We start from the raw sequence: 16073 nt of genomic DNA, 5'->3' as shown, positions 1-16073 counted from the left end.
CTTTTGGGGTACTGCCATCTCTTTGAATCCCCACATCATCTACAATGGCCCAGAGGAAGAAACTGAGGCACTGCAGGAGAGAGTAATTTTCTCATCGCTCTAAGGGCTCTTGCATCTTAGAAGGCGGCCCACACCACTGGGAAATCATTGCATGCAGCTCTGCCCTCCATTTGGCAGTAATTTCCTTGAGGACAGGTTTCTTCTGATTCAAGGGGTCTGAGCAATGAATAGAAAAAAGCATGTCAGGAAGACAGATCCAGGGCAGGGCAAGGGCATGCCCTTGACCCCACCACCTGCTTGGCTGCCCAGTACCTCCTGTGGCTGACTGGTAGGGCCTTGGTGCTGGCCTGCAGGAGGGGGCCTTGCAAAAAGGAAGAGCAAGGGTGAGGCCCTGGGATGGAAACAGCAATTCCTAACGGACCACAAGAGACACAGCCCAGGACTTCTTGCAGGCCGCAAGCCTCCCTAATGGAAAGCAAGCCTCCTCCAGTAGAAATCAGGCTGCTAAGAACCACATGCCCTCAGACTGCCCTGGGAGAACCTGAGCCTCCTTCCAAACCTCTGCCTGTCCCCTGGCCAGAAGCCAGATCCACTATAAGGGCAGCTCTCATCTGTACTCTCGCTCCAAAGGAAAGATTGAAGTGTTCCCTTTGTTTAGATGTGGAGGCTTCTTCTCAGGAAGCAGGAGCCTCAACTTAGGTCTCAGTCTTCTTTTTAACTACTACTTATGGCATGCTCTCTCGGTGCTAATCTCTTTATAAATATTATGTCATAGAATTATCACAATAAACCTACAATTGCTATCACAATTGTCATTTGCAGATGAGAAAACTGAGGCTCAAAAATGTAAGTTCAGCACGGTTATATGGCCCTAACACTGCCATACAACCACCACAAACCCATAAGCCATAAGGTTCACCTTCTATCTCTTTTTCTTTTTTTTTTTTTGTTTTGTGGTACTGGGGATTGAACCTGGGACTTTGTGCTTGCTAAGCAGCATGCTTGTGTTGCTGAGCTATCTCCCTGGTCTCCACAAAAGTTCGCCTTAGTATGACTCACAAAGTATAAAGGCCAGAGATGCATTGGGCACGCACAGTCTTAATGCCCACAACCCAGGTTGGTCTGACCTCAGTTTCAGGCTGAACTCTGTGAGTTTAAAGAAATCTCTCTTTTCTGGCATGACAAAGGAAGGCAGCTCGGACATACGGCTGTCCTAGGAAGCTGACAACACAGCAGGCTTCCGGGCCATGTGCTAGGGTGCAGAGAGGTTGAAAGCCGTTAACCACCAAGGAGGTACTCAATTATATGGGGACAGGCCTCAGAAGTGTGTCACATGGTACACCAAGGCCAGGTGATCTCCCTGTTTCCACTTCCTCGGGGTGGCAGAATCAAAGAGGACCGCCCAGCTTTCTCAGAGCTGAGGCACATGACTGAGAAGAAAATCTTCCTTCTCCTTTACCTAGTCCAATTCAGCCTCTCAAGGGACCTCGGGGAGGATCACCTCACAGGATCTTAGTTTCCCCAGAACTTCTCTGGCCCTGAAGCTGCGCACTCATAGTGCTCAACAGACTCCACGCCCTTCTACTTATCACCACAACTACAGGAAAAGCCTTGGAAAAAGAAAAAGAAAACACTGGACATAGAGGCAAAGGACTCAGAAAGGAAGGCAGGGATGACTTCATGTCCTCTCCAGAGACAGTGAATCTGAACACCCACTATAGTCACCCACCACCGAGGTCTGGTGCCTGACTCAACATAGGCATTACAGAAACTCTTCTGGCAGGACACCCCAGCACAGCAGGAGAGCCATGGGCTGGCAGCAGCAGGAGACACTGTGCCCAGTCAGCCAGAGCATCAATAAATCCACACGCTCACTAAAGCCACTCCTTTTTGCCCCCTACAAGACATGACAACTCAGATGTGCACAAAAGCAGAAGCTGATTAAGGTACCTTTTCTGGGAGGCAAGTTAGCAAGATAAACTAAAAAGCTTAAAAGGTCCCTGAGAACTATCCTAAGGCATAATCCAAAACCTGAGACTCAGACACTTCTAGAGTCACTGTTAGAGCCAGGCGTGGTGGCCCATGGCTGTAATCCCAGCACTCAGGAGGCTGAGGTAGCAGGATGGTTGCAAGTTCAAGACCAACCTGGGCTACAAAGTGAGCTCAAGGCCAGCCTGAACTGCACAGCAAGACCCCCTCTCAAAAAGAAAAAACAAAAGTCACTGTTAGAATGACACAACACCTGCCTGGCAAGCACAAGGTCTCAAGTTTGATTCCCGGTACAAAAAAGTCATTGTTAATGACAGCAGCAAATTCAACAGCCCTTTTTGCCCAGTAACCATTTTGATACATCCACACAATACAGTAATGCAGACCATTAAAATGCATGGAATGAATAATTTTCATGCTGTGGTAACTAGCAAATGAAAAAGCAAACAAATATGGTTTTATATAATTATATGTTCATCATGGATTCGGCTATGCTAAAAAATCCCAAAAACAAACATACATGATAATATCAAGAGGGACTAACACTGGGAATTGGGGTTGTAAGACATTTTTACTTTATATACTATGGTATATTTCCTAAATCAAAAATATCACCATTAATTATATTAATAAGAAATACTCAAGGCTAGTGTTGGAAATGCCTTTTGCGAACCACATACCAGTGCCTGTCCCCTCACTTTCTCACCCCCAGACCAGGCCAGGAGCACTAGGGACCAAAATAGTTGAAACACAGGCAACAGTCCCCAGTGCCCTCGGGCACTTGGAAGAGCTTTCCATGTCTCACCTGGCTGGAGCAACTAGAGGAGGATGGCCATGCCACGTGTTTACTCACCCATAATTCCACAAGAGAAAAGGGTAGGTCCTTGACTCATCTTCTTTGGCGTGTGCTGAAAACAACCAGAAAAGCTATTCACTCTTCAAGTCATAAGAAGCACATCTGCACATGACTCTGCACTGGTCTCTTGCTAAAGTCACAATGATGGGGAGAACTGCCGTTTGCAGAGGCAAAGGACAGAAGAAAAGGAGCACCCTGAGAGACAGCATCTGCACGGGACTGGCCCAGACTCTTCCAAGTCTCCAGCGAGTCATTGATCTCTCAAGTGAACAGACTTAACACAGACAGCCTGCGACTTCTGCCATGCAAGGATGTCTCACATAGGTGATGTGGGGGAGGTGTGATGGCGAGCGTTGAACCAACTGCACCACAAAGCTGGAGGCAAGCTGGCAGAGGTGGGGCTTCCTGGGGAGTGGAGAGCAGAGGGGGGCCCCCACCCCAGGTTCCTCCCTGGGCTGGCAATGAGGCTAGCCCTTCCTTCTCTGCAGGAAGCAATGAGAGGCTGGGGAATGCTGGTCTGTACTTCACAGCTGCTTTGCAGCTACAGCGAGGCCCCTCTAAACCGAAACAGAAACTTGGTGCTTCCATTTGCTCTCAACCTTAGCACTAACTCCTCGGCACTGTCTTCCCACAACAGTTTCCCCTTCCACTGTGAGCATCTCCATTTTCCTCAGAGCTCTTGCCCAGATTAGCCTAACACTATGGCCATGGAGTAAAGACCAGGCCCAGGAAGCCTGGAGGAGCCCACATGCCAGGCACTTGTTCCACAGCTGAAGAACAATCTTGAGCATGGAGGATTCTGGGAGTTCTTCATGCTCACTGACATCTAAGTCAGTGGGACTGTTCTGACTGAAAGTGTGGGGAGGCTCCCCATCAGGAACCCAGGGAGGTCTGCCTCAAACATTCTAAAGACTAACTGGCCCCTTACTCATTTACCCACTCACTTAGCAGACAGGAATGGCTGTCATCTGTGTGCAGGCTGTGCTGGGGTGGATCTTGCAAAGTAGAAAGCAGCTCTCAGCCCAGACAGACCAGCCAGCTTTGGAGATGAGCTCCCAGCACCATGCTCACCCCAATGACAGCAAGGTTTATAAGCTGAAGTCCCTGGCTCATTAAGTCCTGGAAAGAGGGTAGAGCTGACTAGGAACACGTGGCCCACCCAGATAGAAAGGGTGGCAAGCACCTGGCCGCAGGTCTCTCCCCCAGGTCTCTTCCCAATCTGGAGACCTTTGTACTTGGACAGCAACACATTTATCCCACAGAGATTTTAAAGGTCCATCCTAATCAGTGCATGGGCAATGTAAAGGAGGGTTCACATTTCATGGAGAGCAGTCAAGCAGGAAAACCATGACACTATAGACAGAGTTGAAGCTGAAGAGGTCCAGGGGTTGTGTACTGTGGTGGGGGAGGAGGTAAGGGCCAGCTTAAGGGGGTACCCTTGACCTGCTAGTGAAGGACCAGAAGAAGCTAGATAGGGTAATCCTCCTCCAGTTCCCCTCCTCAGTTCTTTATTTTCTGGTTTTTGAGACAGGTCTTATATGCTGTTCAGGCCAGCCTTGAACTCATCATATAGTCCAGGCTGGCCTCAAGCTAACAGAGGTCCTCCTGCCTCAACCTCCCAAGAGCTAGGATTACAGGTGTGTACCAAAGCACCTGGGTCCCCTCCTCAGGGTAACACACCCCCACTGTCAGGCTAGGTTACCAGGTTACTCTTGGATTCCAACAATGTAACTAACCATCCATTCTATAATAGCCACCCATGACAGTATCTGAAAAGAGGTGAAGACAGCTGCACCTGCCTCCCTACCAGCTGACCTGGTTAATGCTGCAAGATACAGAGCTGAGCTGGGGAGATAGCTCAGTGGCATAAACGCCTGCCTGGCAAGCACAAAGCTTGCTGAGCTCATTCCTCAGTAGCAACAACAACAACAAAAGATATACAACTGATAACAACACCAAAGTCACCCAATGGAGGAAAGGTAACACACACGAGAGCCTATCCCTGGGGCTAAGCTACTCACAACCAAGGGCACAGCCTATAGACACTGGGTAGGTCTCTTGCTCACAGCAGAACGGTTCAGAGAGAGAGAGAGAGAAACTGTTTCTCCTTTGCCAGGTGCCTTGCCTACCAAGGATGACAAACTCCAGCACTCAGGGAGCACCCAGCCCCAAGGAAAAAAGTGCTCACTGGGGAGCCACAGTCCCTACATGCCCTGGGGGGGTCAGATGGCTGAAAGCTCCCTGGCTGGTAGCCCACTGAAGCCAAAAACCATAATAGGGACCACTGAAAACAGAAGAGAAGGGAAGGCTGCTTTAATGGTAGGCAGGTGCCTTAGAGGGCTTGGGCTTTACAACAGAAACAGGACACGGCCAATTCCTGCCTTGCTGGTGGGACAGTGCCCACCACCTCTTCATCCCACTGAGTTGGCAGGTTCTAACAGAACGCAACTCAGGGCACTGCTGATCCAGGCTTGTGCAGGAGATGTGGGCATCAATGGGCACCAGCTACCTCACAAGGATGCAGAAGAATGTCAGCCTGAGCCATGGCCTACAGCACCCAGGGCTCCCTAGTCTCCCAGTCATGCATTCATTCACTCGACAAGGAATCCGCATCCACTGCAGATCCCCAAGTAGCCCATCACTTCCCAGGAGGAGTACACTCTCATTGTCCTACCACTTTCCCTGTCTAAGCCACCACCAAATGTGACCCCCACTGGTCTCCTTGTGGGTATCCCTGACCACTGATCTCCACCTTTCACCCAGAATCCAAGGTCATCTTTTTAAAGCAGAGAGCAAACCTTATCATTCCTGCCCAACTTCCTACAGCAACCAGCATAAAATCCAGGGCTCCCCTCCCTACCCTACATCCCCATGGGAGCCAACGCCAAGCTCCCTCACCTTCTAGTGTCTGTCCTCTTCACCCCTGCTGACAGGTGCTGCTACCTAGGTTCTTTGTCCCAGGATTGCTACATTAAGGCTCCGCATTGTCCTTCCTATCATGTGAGCTCCTTGGTGGCTCTCCCTGATCATCCTGAGTAGATCATTACTCTTCTGTTACAGGCTTTTCTCTGGCACCCCTCATGTGTACCTTGTTTTACAAAACACAGCAAGGTCAGTGTGCTTGTGTCTGCATATATTCTCTGCTCTGTGAGAGTGGAGCTTCCCAGGGAAAGGGGCTCTCTTGTTCATGAGGGTCCAGCACAGAGCAGGCACCATGGCCAGGGCCACCTGTCAAGAGGCAGCTTGGTTCTGTACAATTTGCTCCCATACATCCTGACCCCATACATCCAGGGGATGCTCAGCAACAGAAGTGGGCTTTCACTGGGCAGAAAGTACTGCCTCCCCAAATCGTTGGGCCCAGGGAAAGCCAAAACTCAGCAGGGAACTGGGAGAGGCAAGGCCGCCCCACTCAACCAGGCCTGCCTAAACTCTCCATGCCTGCCTCCAATTACCAGCTCAAGAGGGCCAGCACACCAGGGATGGTTTGCACTGAAATTTTACCATTTAAAAGACTACCTTCTCCATTTTTTTCATTCAAATTGAGCCATCTTGGGCTGGCCAGATAGCTCAGTGGACCGGAGATTGATCCCTGGCATGCTGTGCCAGCCCCGCCCCTGGGTACACTGAAACAGTGATTGAGACGGGTGTGGTTGCACACGCCTGTAATCCTAGCACTTGGGAGGCTGAAAACAGGAGGATCACTACAAGTCCAATCTGTGTAGCAAGAACCTGTAAACCCTGTACTAAATACATTTAAAAAAAAAAAAAAAACAAAGTGAGCCATCTTGCTCCTTTCACTGCTTGTATGAGACTGCACAGCCCATTAATCCAGCTCCCTTTTGTTAACAGCAACCCCAATTTCACGTTGGAATATTTCCCCTCCCTCACTGGACAGTGCCTTGGTGATACTGTTCATCAAAGTACCTCCATTTCTTCTGGTACAAGGTGGACCGGAAACTAGGGCTCACTGGCCACACAATGACTGGCTGATGTTCTGATTCCTAAAACAAGGGGTGCAATGCTAGCCCACCTAAAAGGGACACGTCAGGAGCACCTGCTTCCAAAGTTTGCTCTTGCCTGGGCCCTGCCCCACCAACTCTTCTCCAGGCCTCTGAGCTCTTTGCCATGGCTCTTTTGGTGTGATTTACCTAGAGACATACCTGTCATGAATGAGGAACTCAGACAGGTTTCATTCAAGCCTTCAAGGAGGATCAGAGGCTCCCATCTTGCATTCGGAGCCCCATCTGTGAGACAGAAATGGGGCAGCCGGCCAGAACATCTTCTACCCAAAAGTTTCCAGGGCATGAGACCCCAGGCAAACCCTGATCCCTGGCAGCTTTCCCTAAGCCCCACTCTACATGGGCAAAGCAAGAGGCAGGTGTCCCCAGTGGGCTGTACTCTGACCACAGCCTTTCTATTCCCAGTCTACCCAGAGTATGATAAAATTCCCGCTGGTATGCATCATTCCTTCAGCCATCCCCTCCTGTCCTTCAAACCCTCTGCACTCACACCAAGAGGAGGAGCAATCCGCTGTGTGTTAAGGCCCACCAACCCCAAGGGAACTTCCTGCCCCTGAAGCTCATAAGACTGCTATCTGCACACACCTAACGCATTGAAGGTCTGCAGTGCAGGAAGTCACTACATCTTCCCTCTGAACCCTCTGTCTTCAGGCCCTCTGCTTCCAAGAGCAGGGTCTGGTTTCTGTGAGACTCCTCCCATAACAAGAAGTTTTTGAAATGACATCCTTATAGGAAAGACAAAAGCAGGAAACCCAACTGAGACTTCAGTGCCATCTGTCTGACTAAAGAAAAGAGGTCTGACTTAAATAAAGACACAAGTAAGGCTCTCCAGGAGGAACTAGTCGGTGCAGAAAATGCCAGGCCTTAACCACAGTACTCTGCAAAACCTTCTTCTGCAGATTACTGACCAAAGCAACCAGGGTGCTTTTTCCCTCTCCCAACACAGGCTGTGGGGAGCCACACCACAGTAGGAACTCGCAGGCACACGCCACAGGGAACAAGCACAGAGCCATACCAGGAGGAAGCAGACAGGACAGCCAGGCTGAGGGGCACTGAGAAGGGAGCAGTGCCCCTAGAAAGAGACCCTCAAGGAAACTAATGGGGGGCCGGGGAGATAGCTCAGTGGCATAAGCACCTGCCTGGCAAGCACTAGGTCCTTAGTTCAATCCCTGGTACCACAAAAGAATGAAAGAAACTAATAGGAGATCCTGCAGCCCTGCTGCCAAGGCCTCAAAGGTGCACATGTACAGGATCCCCACTATCTCTGTCTGCCTGGGGGAAGGGGTATAAGACTTCCTCAGACTCTACTGGCACTACTAGTCCTAACTTCAGGCCAGCCATGGCCTGCCTGGGAGCTTGGCTGGGCTGCTGTGCCCAAAGTACAATTTGGCATCACCAGGAGGATGAAGACGTTCAGTGCCTAGGCAGCTGGGTACAAGGCCCAGCATGGCTAGTAGCCCTTCAGACTGGCAAGTATCTTAGCCCTGGCATCCTAATCTCATAAGCACAGCAGGAAGTATGTATTCTACCTACCAGATTAATGCCTCCAAAACACTTGTGTGGGTTGCTAGGGGAAAAGTCAGGCAACCTGGAGTCACATAGCACCCTCTGCCCCACAGCAGCCGCTTGCCAGCTCCCTCTGGTCTCCAGGCTTGAAAGAGTGCTGGGAGACTCGCTGGCGAAAGAAAGCCAGGCCTGGCCAAAGGAGGTGGTCACTCTGGAAACAGGAGAAGGGCCCTCACCCACCCCCTCCTGCACACGTGGGCGCAGGGGAAGGAGCTGCAGGAGCACAGTGCTCCAGGGTCAAATGTCTGGGCTGCTTTCCAGTGGCAGCAGCTAATGTTAGAACACCAGAAGGAAGAACCCACTCAGCAGAGGAAAGTGACTCGGTGGAGGCGGAAAGGGGAGCCAGTCGAGCCAGGGCTGCCGACTATATGAGCTAAGCTGGGGCTGGGGGTCAGGCCTGTGCCCTTGGATCATCTCTGCTGACATGGGGGCCCTGGTGCTCAGAAAGAAAAAGTGCTGAGCATTCATCAGTTTTTTCTTTTTCCTACATCTTTCCCAGCAGCAGGGACATTTACACTGTCACCAGTTTTTGAAAGGAAAATGAGTCATTATAAGGACGACTAGAAAGGCAGGGACAGAAGCTGCTACTCTTGCTCCTCACCAGGCCTCAGGGCAACAATGCGGGCTCTCCTCCAGCACGCCTGACACTGAGGACTCCCAGAAGTCCTGGGACTTTCCCCTGGGGCCTCTGTGAAGAGCAGCAGCTCAGGGCCCAGGGTCAGCTGCGCCTCGGGGACCTGCTCCCAGGATCCCAAATGGCCTGGGCTGGAGCATTTCCCAGCCTCCCCAGGATCGTGTTTTCTTTTTTAATCTTAACTCTCCACTTCTGTTTTCTTCTTGGTCTGACTGGAAAACAAAAGAAATTATTTTCCTTCTTTTCTGTTGTTATCTTCAAAGGACAGTATTTACACAAGGAAGAGGTGACAAGTCATAAAATCGGATGTAAGCCCATCGCCTCCCTTGCACCTCTGCTGGCTGTTCCCAGTACACATTGCCACCAGGCAACCCTGAAGCTTGGTGTCCTGGAGGACATCGTGGCCTGAGATTCTGCACTGTCTTTTTGTAGCTATTTGCTGTGGAACTTTCTAGGAGACCTGCAGGAGCCCTGAAATGGCAATAGCCTCTGAGGCCAGGCCAAAAGGTGTTGGGAGGAGCAGGCACCCCCACCTGAAGTCTGTGTCCTAATGCCCTGCTTATAAGCTATGTACCAGACAACGCTACCCAGGCCTGAACTGCAGTTTCCTGTCTGTACGAGGGCTAGAGATGGGTGGCATAAGGCTTTGGACTCTGTGAGCAACATCCCTAACAGCCCTAGCACCTTTCTGTGAGCCCACACTGGGCTTCCACTTCCAGTAAGCAGCACTGAGCCAGGCCCGGAACATGGCCAAGAGCCAGCATGTGCCGTGTCAACCAACCCACAGACAGGCTGCTCCACAGGGGCTGCTCCCACACTGGGCTGCCATCTGGAGCAGAGCAGGGAAGGGGAGCAGGGGGAGACAGATGGGCCCACAGCACTGTGCCAGGTGGTTCTGGGTCTGTATCGGCCAGTAACAAGAAGCAACAGAAAGGAGGACACTCTCCAGGGAGGCAGGCAGGGTGTGGGAAAAAAATGATCCCAATCTACATGATAGTGATGCAGGCCAAGGCTCTTCCAGCGAGCCTGTTTATTTCCCTTGACTTCTTCTTTTCGGAAAAGACAAGTTTCCCTCCCTGGCTGGGGCTGAAAGGCCATGCTCTCCTGGAAGGGGCTGCGGCCACATCTCTGGAAAATTAGCTCAGTTCACCTCAAGCCCATGTGCGCAGGAGTCAGGCCTATGGCTGAACCCACCAGTCCCACCCTGAGAAGGGACTGGGCACCTCCCTGGGGCTTCCAGATGCTCCTGGCCCTAAGGCTGCTTCTTCTGGTCAGGGCTACTCTTGATACATTCTTCAGATTTCCACAGGAAAAGAAAGTAACCACCGACAAATACACAAAGCAGCTCATATGTGCACCCCATCCCCACAGCTACGCTCTACACAGCAGTCATCAAGGGACCAAAATGATACAACCTATAAGCCACGGGCAACATTGACCTACTCAGGCATGCACTCTACAGATGTTTACTAAGCACCTACTAGGCACGAGGCGCAGGTGGGTCCTAGGCACCAAGTACGCAGCAACAACAAAACGGACAAAACATCCTGCTTCATGAAGCCCCATCCCAGCATGGAATTCACTCAATAAACACAACAAACAGGTAACTCTTATATAAAGTGGTAAGTGTCTAAGGTAGAAATGAGATGGAGAAAGAGGACAAAAAAACATGTGTAGAGAGCAAAATGCAGGGAGACAGAGGCAGTGCAGGAAGTAGACAAAAAGGAGAGTCATGTGCCAATGGGAGAGTGTGCCAGGTCATGAAAGAAGAGCACAGGCCCTGAGGCAGGCTCACAGTTGCCACGTCCAGTCAGGTCAGTGTGGCTTCAGCAGAGTAAAAGAGGGCAACAAGGGTGAGGTCAAAGGGGTCACGGCAGGTCTTATACATCCCAGGCATTTGCTTGCTAGCGGGAGGCTTTGAGCAGAAGATGGACAGATCTGACGGGTATTCCCACTGGCCACTGAATGGAAAAAGTTAAAAGAACCAGGAGCAGGGGACCAGTTACCACAGAATCCATGTGGGAGGCCAGCAACTGAGACAAGGTTGGTGGCAGTGGGATAACAAGATGTGCTCAATGCAAGCTGGAAAGGCAGTAGTGATGGCAGACATCTGAACTGCTACAGCAGCTCCTCCTTGCTGCAAGGATCACAGACATCAGCAACGAAACAGAGCAGGGAAGGAGAGTGCCAAGGACGCAGGGAAGAGCCACAGTGACTGGTGTCCAGATAACGGGCCCGCAGCCGAGGCTGGCAGGCAGGGAGAAGCAGAGTTGTGAGCAGCTCGTGGCCCACCCCAAGTTGCAGCTGCTATGCTCATAAAATGAGAAGGCTAGGCCCAGTAACTTCTAAACCCGCTCTGCACATCCTTCAAGGCCCCCCTGCTGCTCCTGCTTTGGGGTTTTCTGATGTGCCTTGGCCAAGCCAAACCACTTGTTCAGGCTACCAGAGCTCATAAGAGCTTCAGCTATGAGTTACCATGGTCCAGATAACCCACTCCCCACTAGACTGGAAGGTGCGCGAGGGTGAGAAAGGAAGGTAAGGCTCAGCTCTGAGTCACGATTCCTCCAGCCCATGTGTGACACACGCCTGGTGCTCAGTGAAGACCTATGGAATGGATGCAGATCTCAGTGGCTTCCCAAGCTCTGGCCAGGGCTAGAGCACTCGATCTATTTGCTCAGCACGCTTTTGACTGGAGTGAGGTCAGGAAAGGGAGCCAGCAAGGGTGCTCAGTGTAGGTCCTCATAAGGGGCTGTGAAGGATGCCAGAGGGAGACCAGTTGAAGATTAGGTGGCTGTGGGCCTCTTGCTGAGCCATGGAAGCTGTAGAATTCAAACACATAACCAGCTGCATACCTCATGAAGGATATTTCTGCCTGAGTGTGACTTTCCTACAAGGGAGGAGCCCCAGTCACTTCTGAACTGGGCTTAGAAGGGGACTGGACAAGGTTGTTTTGCTCCTAGTCTAAGGCTCAGGTACCTGCTTCACTGCCCGAGACCACCACTACCTGATCAGACGATAACTGGAACAGAGGGTATCTGTCCCCATAGCCTGCCACCTTGGCCACCAGGCTGCACTTTTTTCTCCCCCATCTCCCACTCCTGACATTCCTGAGATGGCAGCTCTTGTTCGGCACCACCCTTTGGAGATAGGTCCTTATCTTGGCCACCAAGCAGGCCCCCTTCTGGAAAGCACCTACCCTTGCCAGGTGGAGATAAAAGGAATGTGGGGCTTGGCTTGGCAGGGTAGCTGAACCATGCTTGGTATTATTTAATGGCCTTAACCTCCCCCCTCACCAGATAAGCGCTAATCTGTCCGGGCTGCTTCTTTCTTATGGTATACAGCAAACCTCTAGGCCCCACTGCCCCATGACCCTGACCTGGAACATCTCACAGGGCTCTACTCTCAGGCACTTTGAAACCAGTTTGCTGAGCTTGGATGCACCATCTATAGCCACCTGTAAGTCAGGCCTCAGAGAAAGTCATCAGAGAAATAAAGTCCACTAGTCCTCACCAGTTCAGGGCTGAGGGTCCTGCATGCTACAGAGTCAGCTCCCTGGTTGGCGAGGCTTCTCCTTAGGATCATCACCATGGTAAGGACCTCAGGTGCTGGGCTGCATCCCACGGTGGGCAGGAGCCATCTTCAGGAAGGCAGACCTGGGCAGCAGTGATGCCTGGGTACCCCCAGGGGAATGATATCAGCAGAAACAGCTGCCCATGGGTCCCTCACCCTTGGGACAGGGCCCCTCCAGGAAATGGCCAAGCGTGGTCAACTCTCTGGAAAGACAAAATATAGGCAAAGGGGTTCAGGACTAAGAAAGACACAGACCCCGAGATAACAGCCCCCTACCCTTCTGTGGACCCTGTAGGAACAACCTCCTTCCTAAATAAGGCACAGAAGGTCACAGAAACTTAAAATCAACTCAGAAGCCCCCCTAAACCTCTGTTGCCAGCTTTGAGCACCCCTAAATCAATATCCTATTAAGTGGAACAACAAATTTCGGTACATCCACACACCACATTGCCTTTAAATCTATCTCAGGGCTTGACTGGCTGGTTTGTAATCCCAGCACTTGGGAGGCTGACACAGGATCTTTTTGAGTTCGAAGCCACTCTGGACTACATAGTGAGTTCAAGGCCAACCTGAACTACACAGCAAGACCGAGTCTCAAAATAAGCAAAAAAACAAACAAAAGACATGGGACATCTCACCACTGAGTTGGCATGACCGGAACCTTCAGCACATAGCAGGACAAGTAAAGATGGGTGGAGGATTGAAACACACCTCATCCCCACGTCCAAAACTGAAGGGGGCAGCACTAAGGCAGTGGGCTGGCAGCAGAGGACCTGCAGTGGGCACACTGGTTCTCCTTCCCCACCCAGTTATGAAGAGAAGCTAATTGGAAGGCTCCATTTAAAGCCACACATTTCCTGTTCTTGTCAGTGCCACCTTTCTACATCAATAATTTGCAACAGGGGGAGCATTTGTAGCTTTGTCCTATTCTCCAGAATGAAACACTGAGTGATTTTCCACAGTGACAGGACCCCAACATCGCCATTCCACGCAGCCAGTCACCTCCTCCCAGCCTACCACTATTTCCCATGAAGCAAACAACCTTTAGTTCAGGCTTGAAAAACTCCTCCTTACAAGTTAATTTCTCTGATTCTATTTCCCTGTCCCACCCTTCTGTGGTTAAACATTCAAAGAAAGTCAGGCATTGTCATTATACAAGGAATCTGAAGGCCACCATCAAAAACTAGAAAATAATGACAATAGTAATAAATGGAAAGGCAGTCCCTAATCTGTAATTAAAAACAAACTGCTCGGCGTAAGAAAATGTTTTAGAATCTGCTGCTCTATGTAAAAATTAATTGCACCCTGGTATTTACTTGCCATCCAGATTGTAAATCATATTTTCCTGTTTACTTCGATTAGACTTTACAGTGGGTGTTATTGAAATTGCTCAATTATGGGCCAGCTGGCAAGCACAGGAAAATTACCTTCTACTGTTCTTCAAAAACAAGGTTCATCCAAAGTGCAGAAGCAGGGAAGGGGAGGAGGGAAATCAATACATTTCCAAAGCCTGGCTGCTCAGGAAGGAAGGCCCAAGGTCTGAAGACTGCCAGGCTGCACTGGGAGACCTGATGTACAACTTCAATGCCATACCCATCTGGAAACAGCATCCTAACCAAGTGTGAGCTGTTCAGGGAAGGAATTCCAGACCACTCCTCCAAGTTCTGGCCAAACAGCTGAGCCAGAAATGCCGGTTGGCCCCCTAGATGCTTGGCTCCGGAGCAGGCCAGGAGGGGTGATCCTGGACTCAGCCTTCAAAGGGGCCCTTTGTGCTGCCTCGGTGGCAAAGGCCTGATGGCAGCCATCATCTTTCTGGGCGTGAGCCTCGATTCAGTTCTAGGGCAGCCAGCCATTGGCACAAGGCCTGGGAGGGACCTGCCCCTCCACTCCCCTCCTCTGCCCCTATTTCCTTCTCCTCTAAGGAGGCAGGTAGGTATTGTAGTTACAAGCTGTGGTCCTGAGTGAAGAACATCTGAGCTGGGAGCCCATCTCCTGAGACAGACTATTTGAAGAACCTATGCCAAGTGACTTACTCTCTGCGCCTCAGGTTCCCTCTGTAAAACAGAGGCAACAGTGCTTGCTCATAAGGGCATCATATCCTATTGAAGTAGAATTCAAGCTCTGTGCTCAGGGCCCAGCTCATTTGCAAAGAGTGCTCAGCAAATAGTAGTTGCTGCTTTTAGTTTCATGGGCAGCCTGTGAATCCAAGTTCTCTTCTGGGCAATGGACACCCAGGCAGTTACCCTCTTAAATTTGTTTAAAACCCAGCAAGAGGAGCCTGGCTATATTATAGCCCATCCCTCTAGTGAAACAGTGGGAGGCCAGTAAGAACGATGCTGCAGAAGTCTATCACCATGGAAACACATCAGCCCATCCAGACACAGCGCTCACAAAGAAAAGCCGGACTGAGGCAGCTAAGGGCCTGCTGGCTCTCACCAGCTCCGTTCCCACCACAGCCCCTAAAAGGGGACCAGGGCTGGCAGAGGGAGCACAAAGGGTGATATGGGCATGATACAAACCACAGTGCGATTAAACTCCTGGGTGGTCAGTAACTGGCTGCAAGTGTCAAAAGGAAGAGGAAGGGATGGTACCATCCCTGCCCTCAGGGCTCTTGGAAAGAGTGCTGTAAGGCCAGCACCTCTAAACTGAAGGCAGAGGAAAAGGGGTATTGGAGGTAGGTCTTAAAGAGACTCCTCTGCACATCAGCCCACCAGGGGCCAAAGACACACAGTATTGCCATAAGAGTAGATTCCATCCATAAGGGAGTGGTTTAATAAGCTATAGAGTAATTATGCAAAGAACACCATTATGGCCTTCAAAAATGTTTCACTGCACCAGTTGGGACATGATATAGAGAGTGACATGCACACCAGTAACCGACACACGGGGAATGGGGAGGACAACAGGACAGGAGCTGGAAAGACAGACTCACGCAGACGACAGGCTCTAAACTCCACACTGACTACAGACCTGAAGCTGTAGATGTGGGGAGTCCTAAAGGGGTTTTGAGCCAACAGAGTTGGTGGTTTTCATCTGCTGGAAGGGATTTTTGTCTGTACCCCTATTAACCACCTAGCACAGCACTCTGCAGAAGATCAGAGCACAAGACACATTTCTGGAATTATGTTGGAAGATGTTGCTAAATCACAGCAACATCTGCAATGGCCTGGACACATTCACAGATCTTGCAAAGCTAATCTTGATTAGGAAAGCTGGGATCAGTCTGGAATTCTCTCGGACTCTTTTGATCTGTGACATGGGCATAGCCAACTCTGTTGGGGAATGCCAGTCCCTACCCTACCCTACCCAGAGACTTAGACCAGCCTAAGAATTGGGCCAGGGTCTTCTCAGAGCCATAGTGAGGCCTTGGAAAGGACAATAACTGGGTGACCTGGCAGTGGGGTGGAGGTAGGGGGCCTGACATGCTATAAAGGCCACC

At 50.8% G+C, this 16073-nt stretch overlaps 1 protein-coding gene across 3 annotated transcripts in view; it reads right to left on the bottom strand.

The window, feature by feature from the left end:
- The window catches only part of Fam53b (family with sequence similarity 53 member B), a 123308-nt gene that overhangs the window by 72515 nt on the left and 34720 nt on the right, over positions 1-16073 (bottom strand). For 2 of the 3 annotated variants that reach the window (XM_023708906.1, XM_023708907.1), the window contains exons 2-3: positions 12575-12837; positions 2843-2897 (exon numbers count right to left, since the gene is read on the bottom strand). In XM_023708906.1, coding sequence (XP_023564674.1) covers positions 2843-2897; positions 12575-12652 — 133 coding nt within the window. In that variant the 5' untranslated portion in view covers positions 12653-12837. The remainder of the gene's footprint in view (positions 1-2842; positions 2898-12574; positions 12838-16073) is intronic. The other variant, XM_023708908.1, reaches the window with a different exon arrangement.

This window comes from Octodon degus, unplaced genomic scaffold, assembly GCF_000260255.1.
Source record: "Octodon degus isolate 3935 unplaced genomic scaffold, OctDeg1.0 scaffold00010, whole genome shotgun sequence".
In the NCBI taxonomy this organism is placed as follows: domain Eukaryota; kingdom Metazoa; phylum Chordata; class Mammalia; order Rodentia; family Octodontidae; genus Octodon; species Octodon degus.
This window is presented reverse-complemented; position numbering and strand designations above follow the sequence as displayed.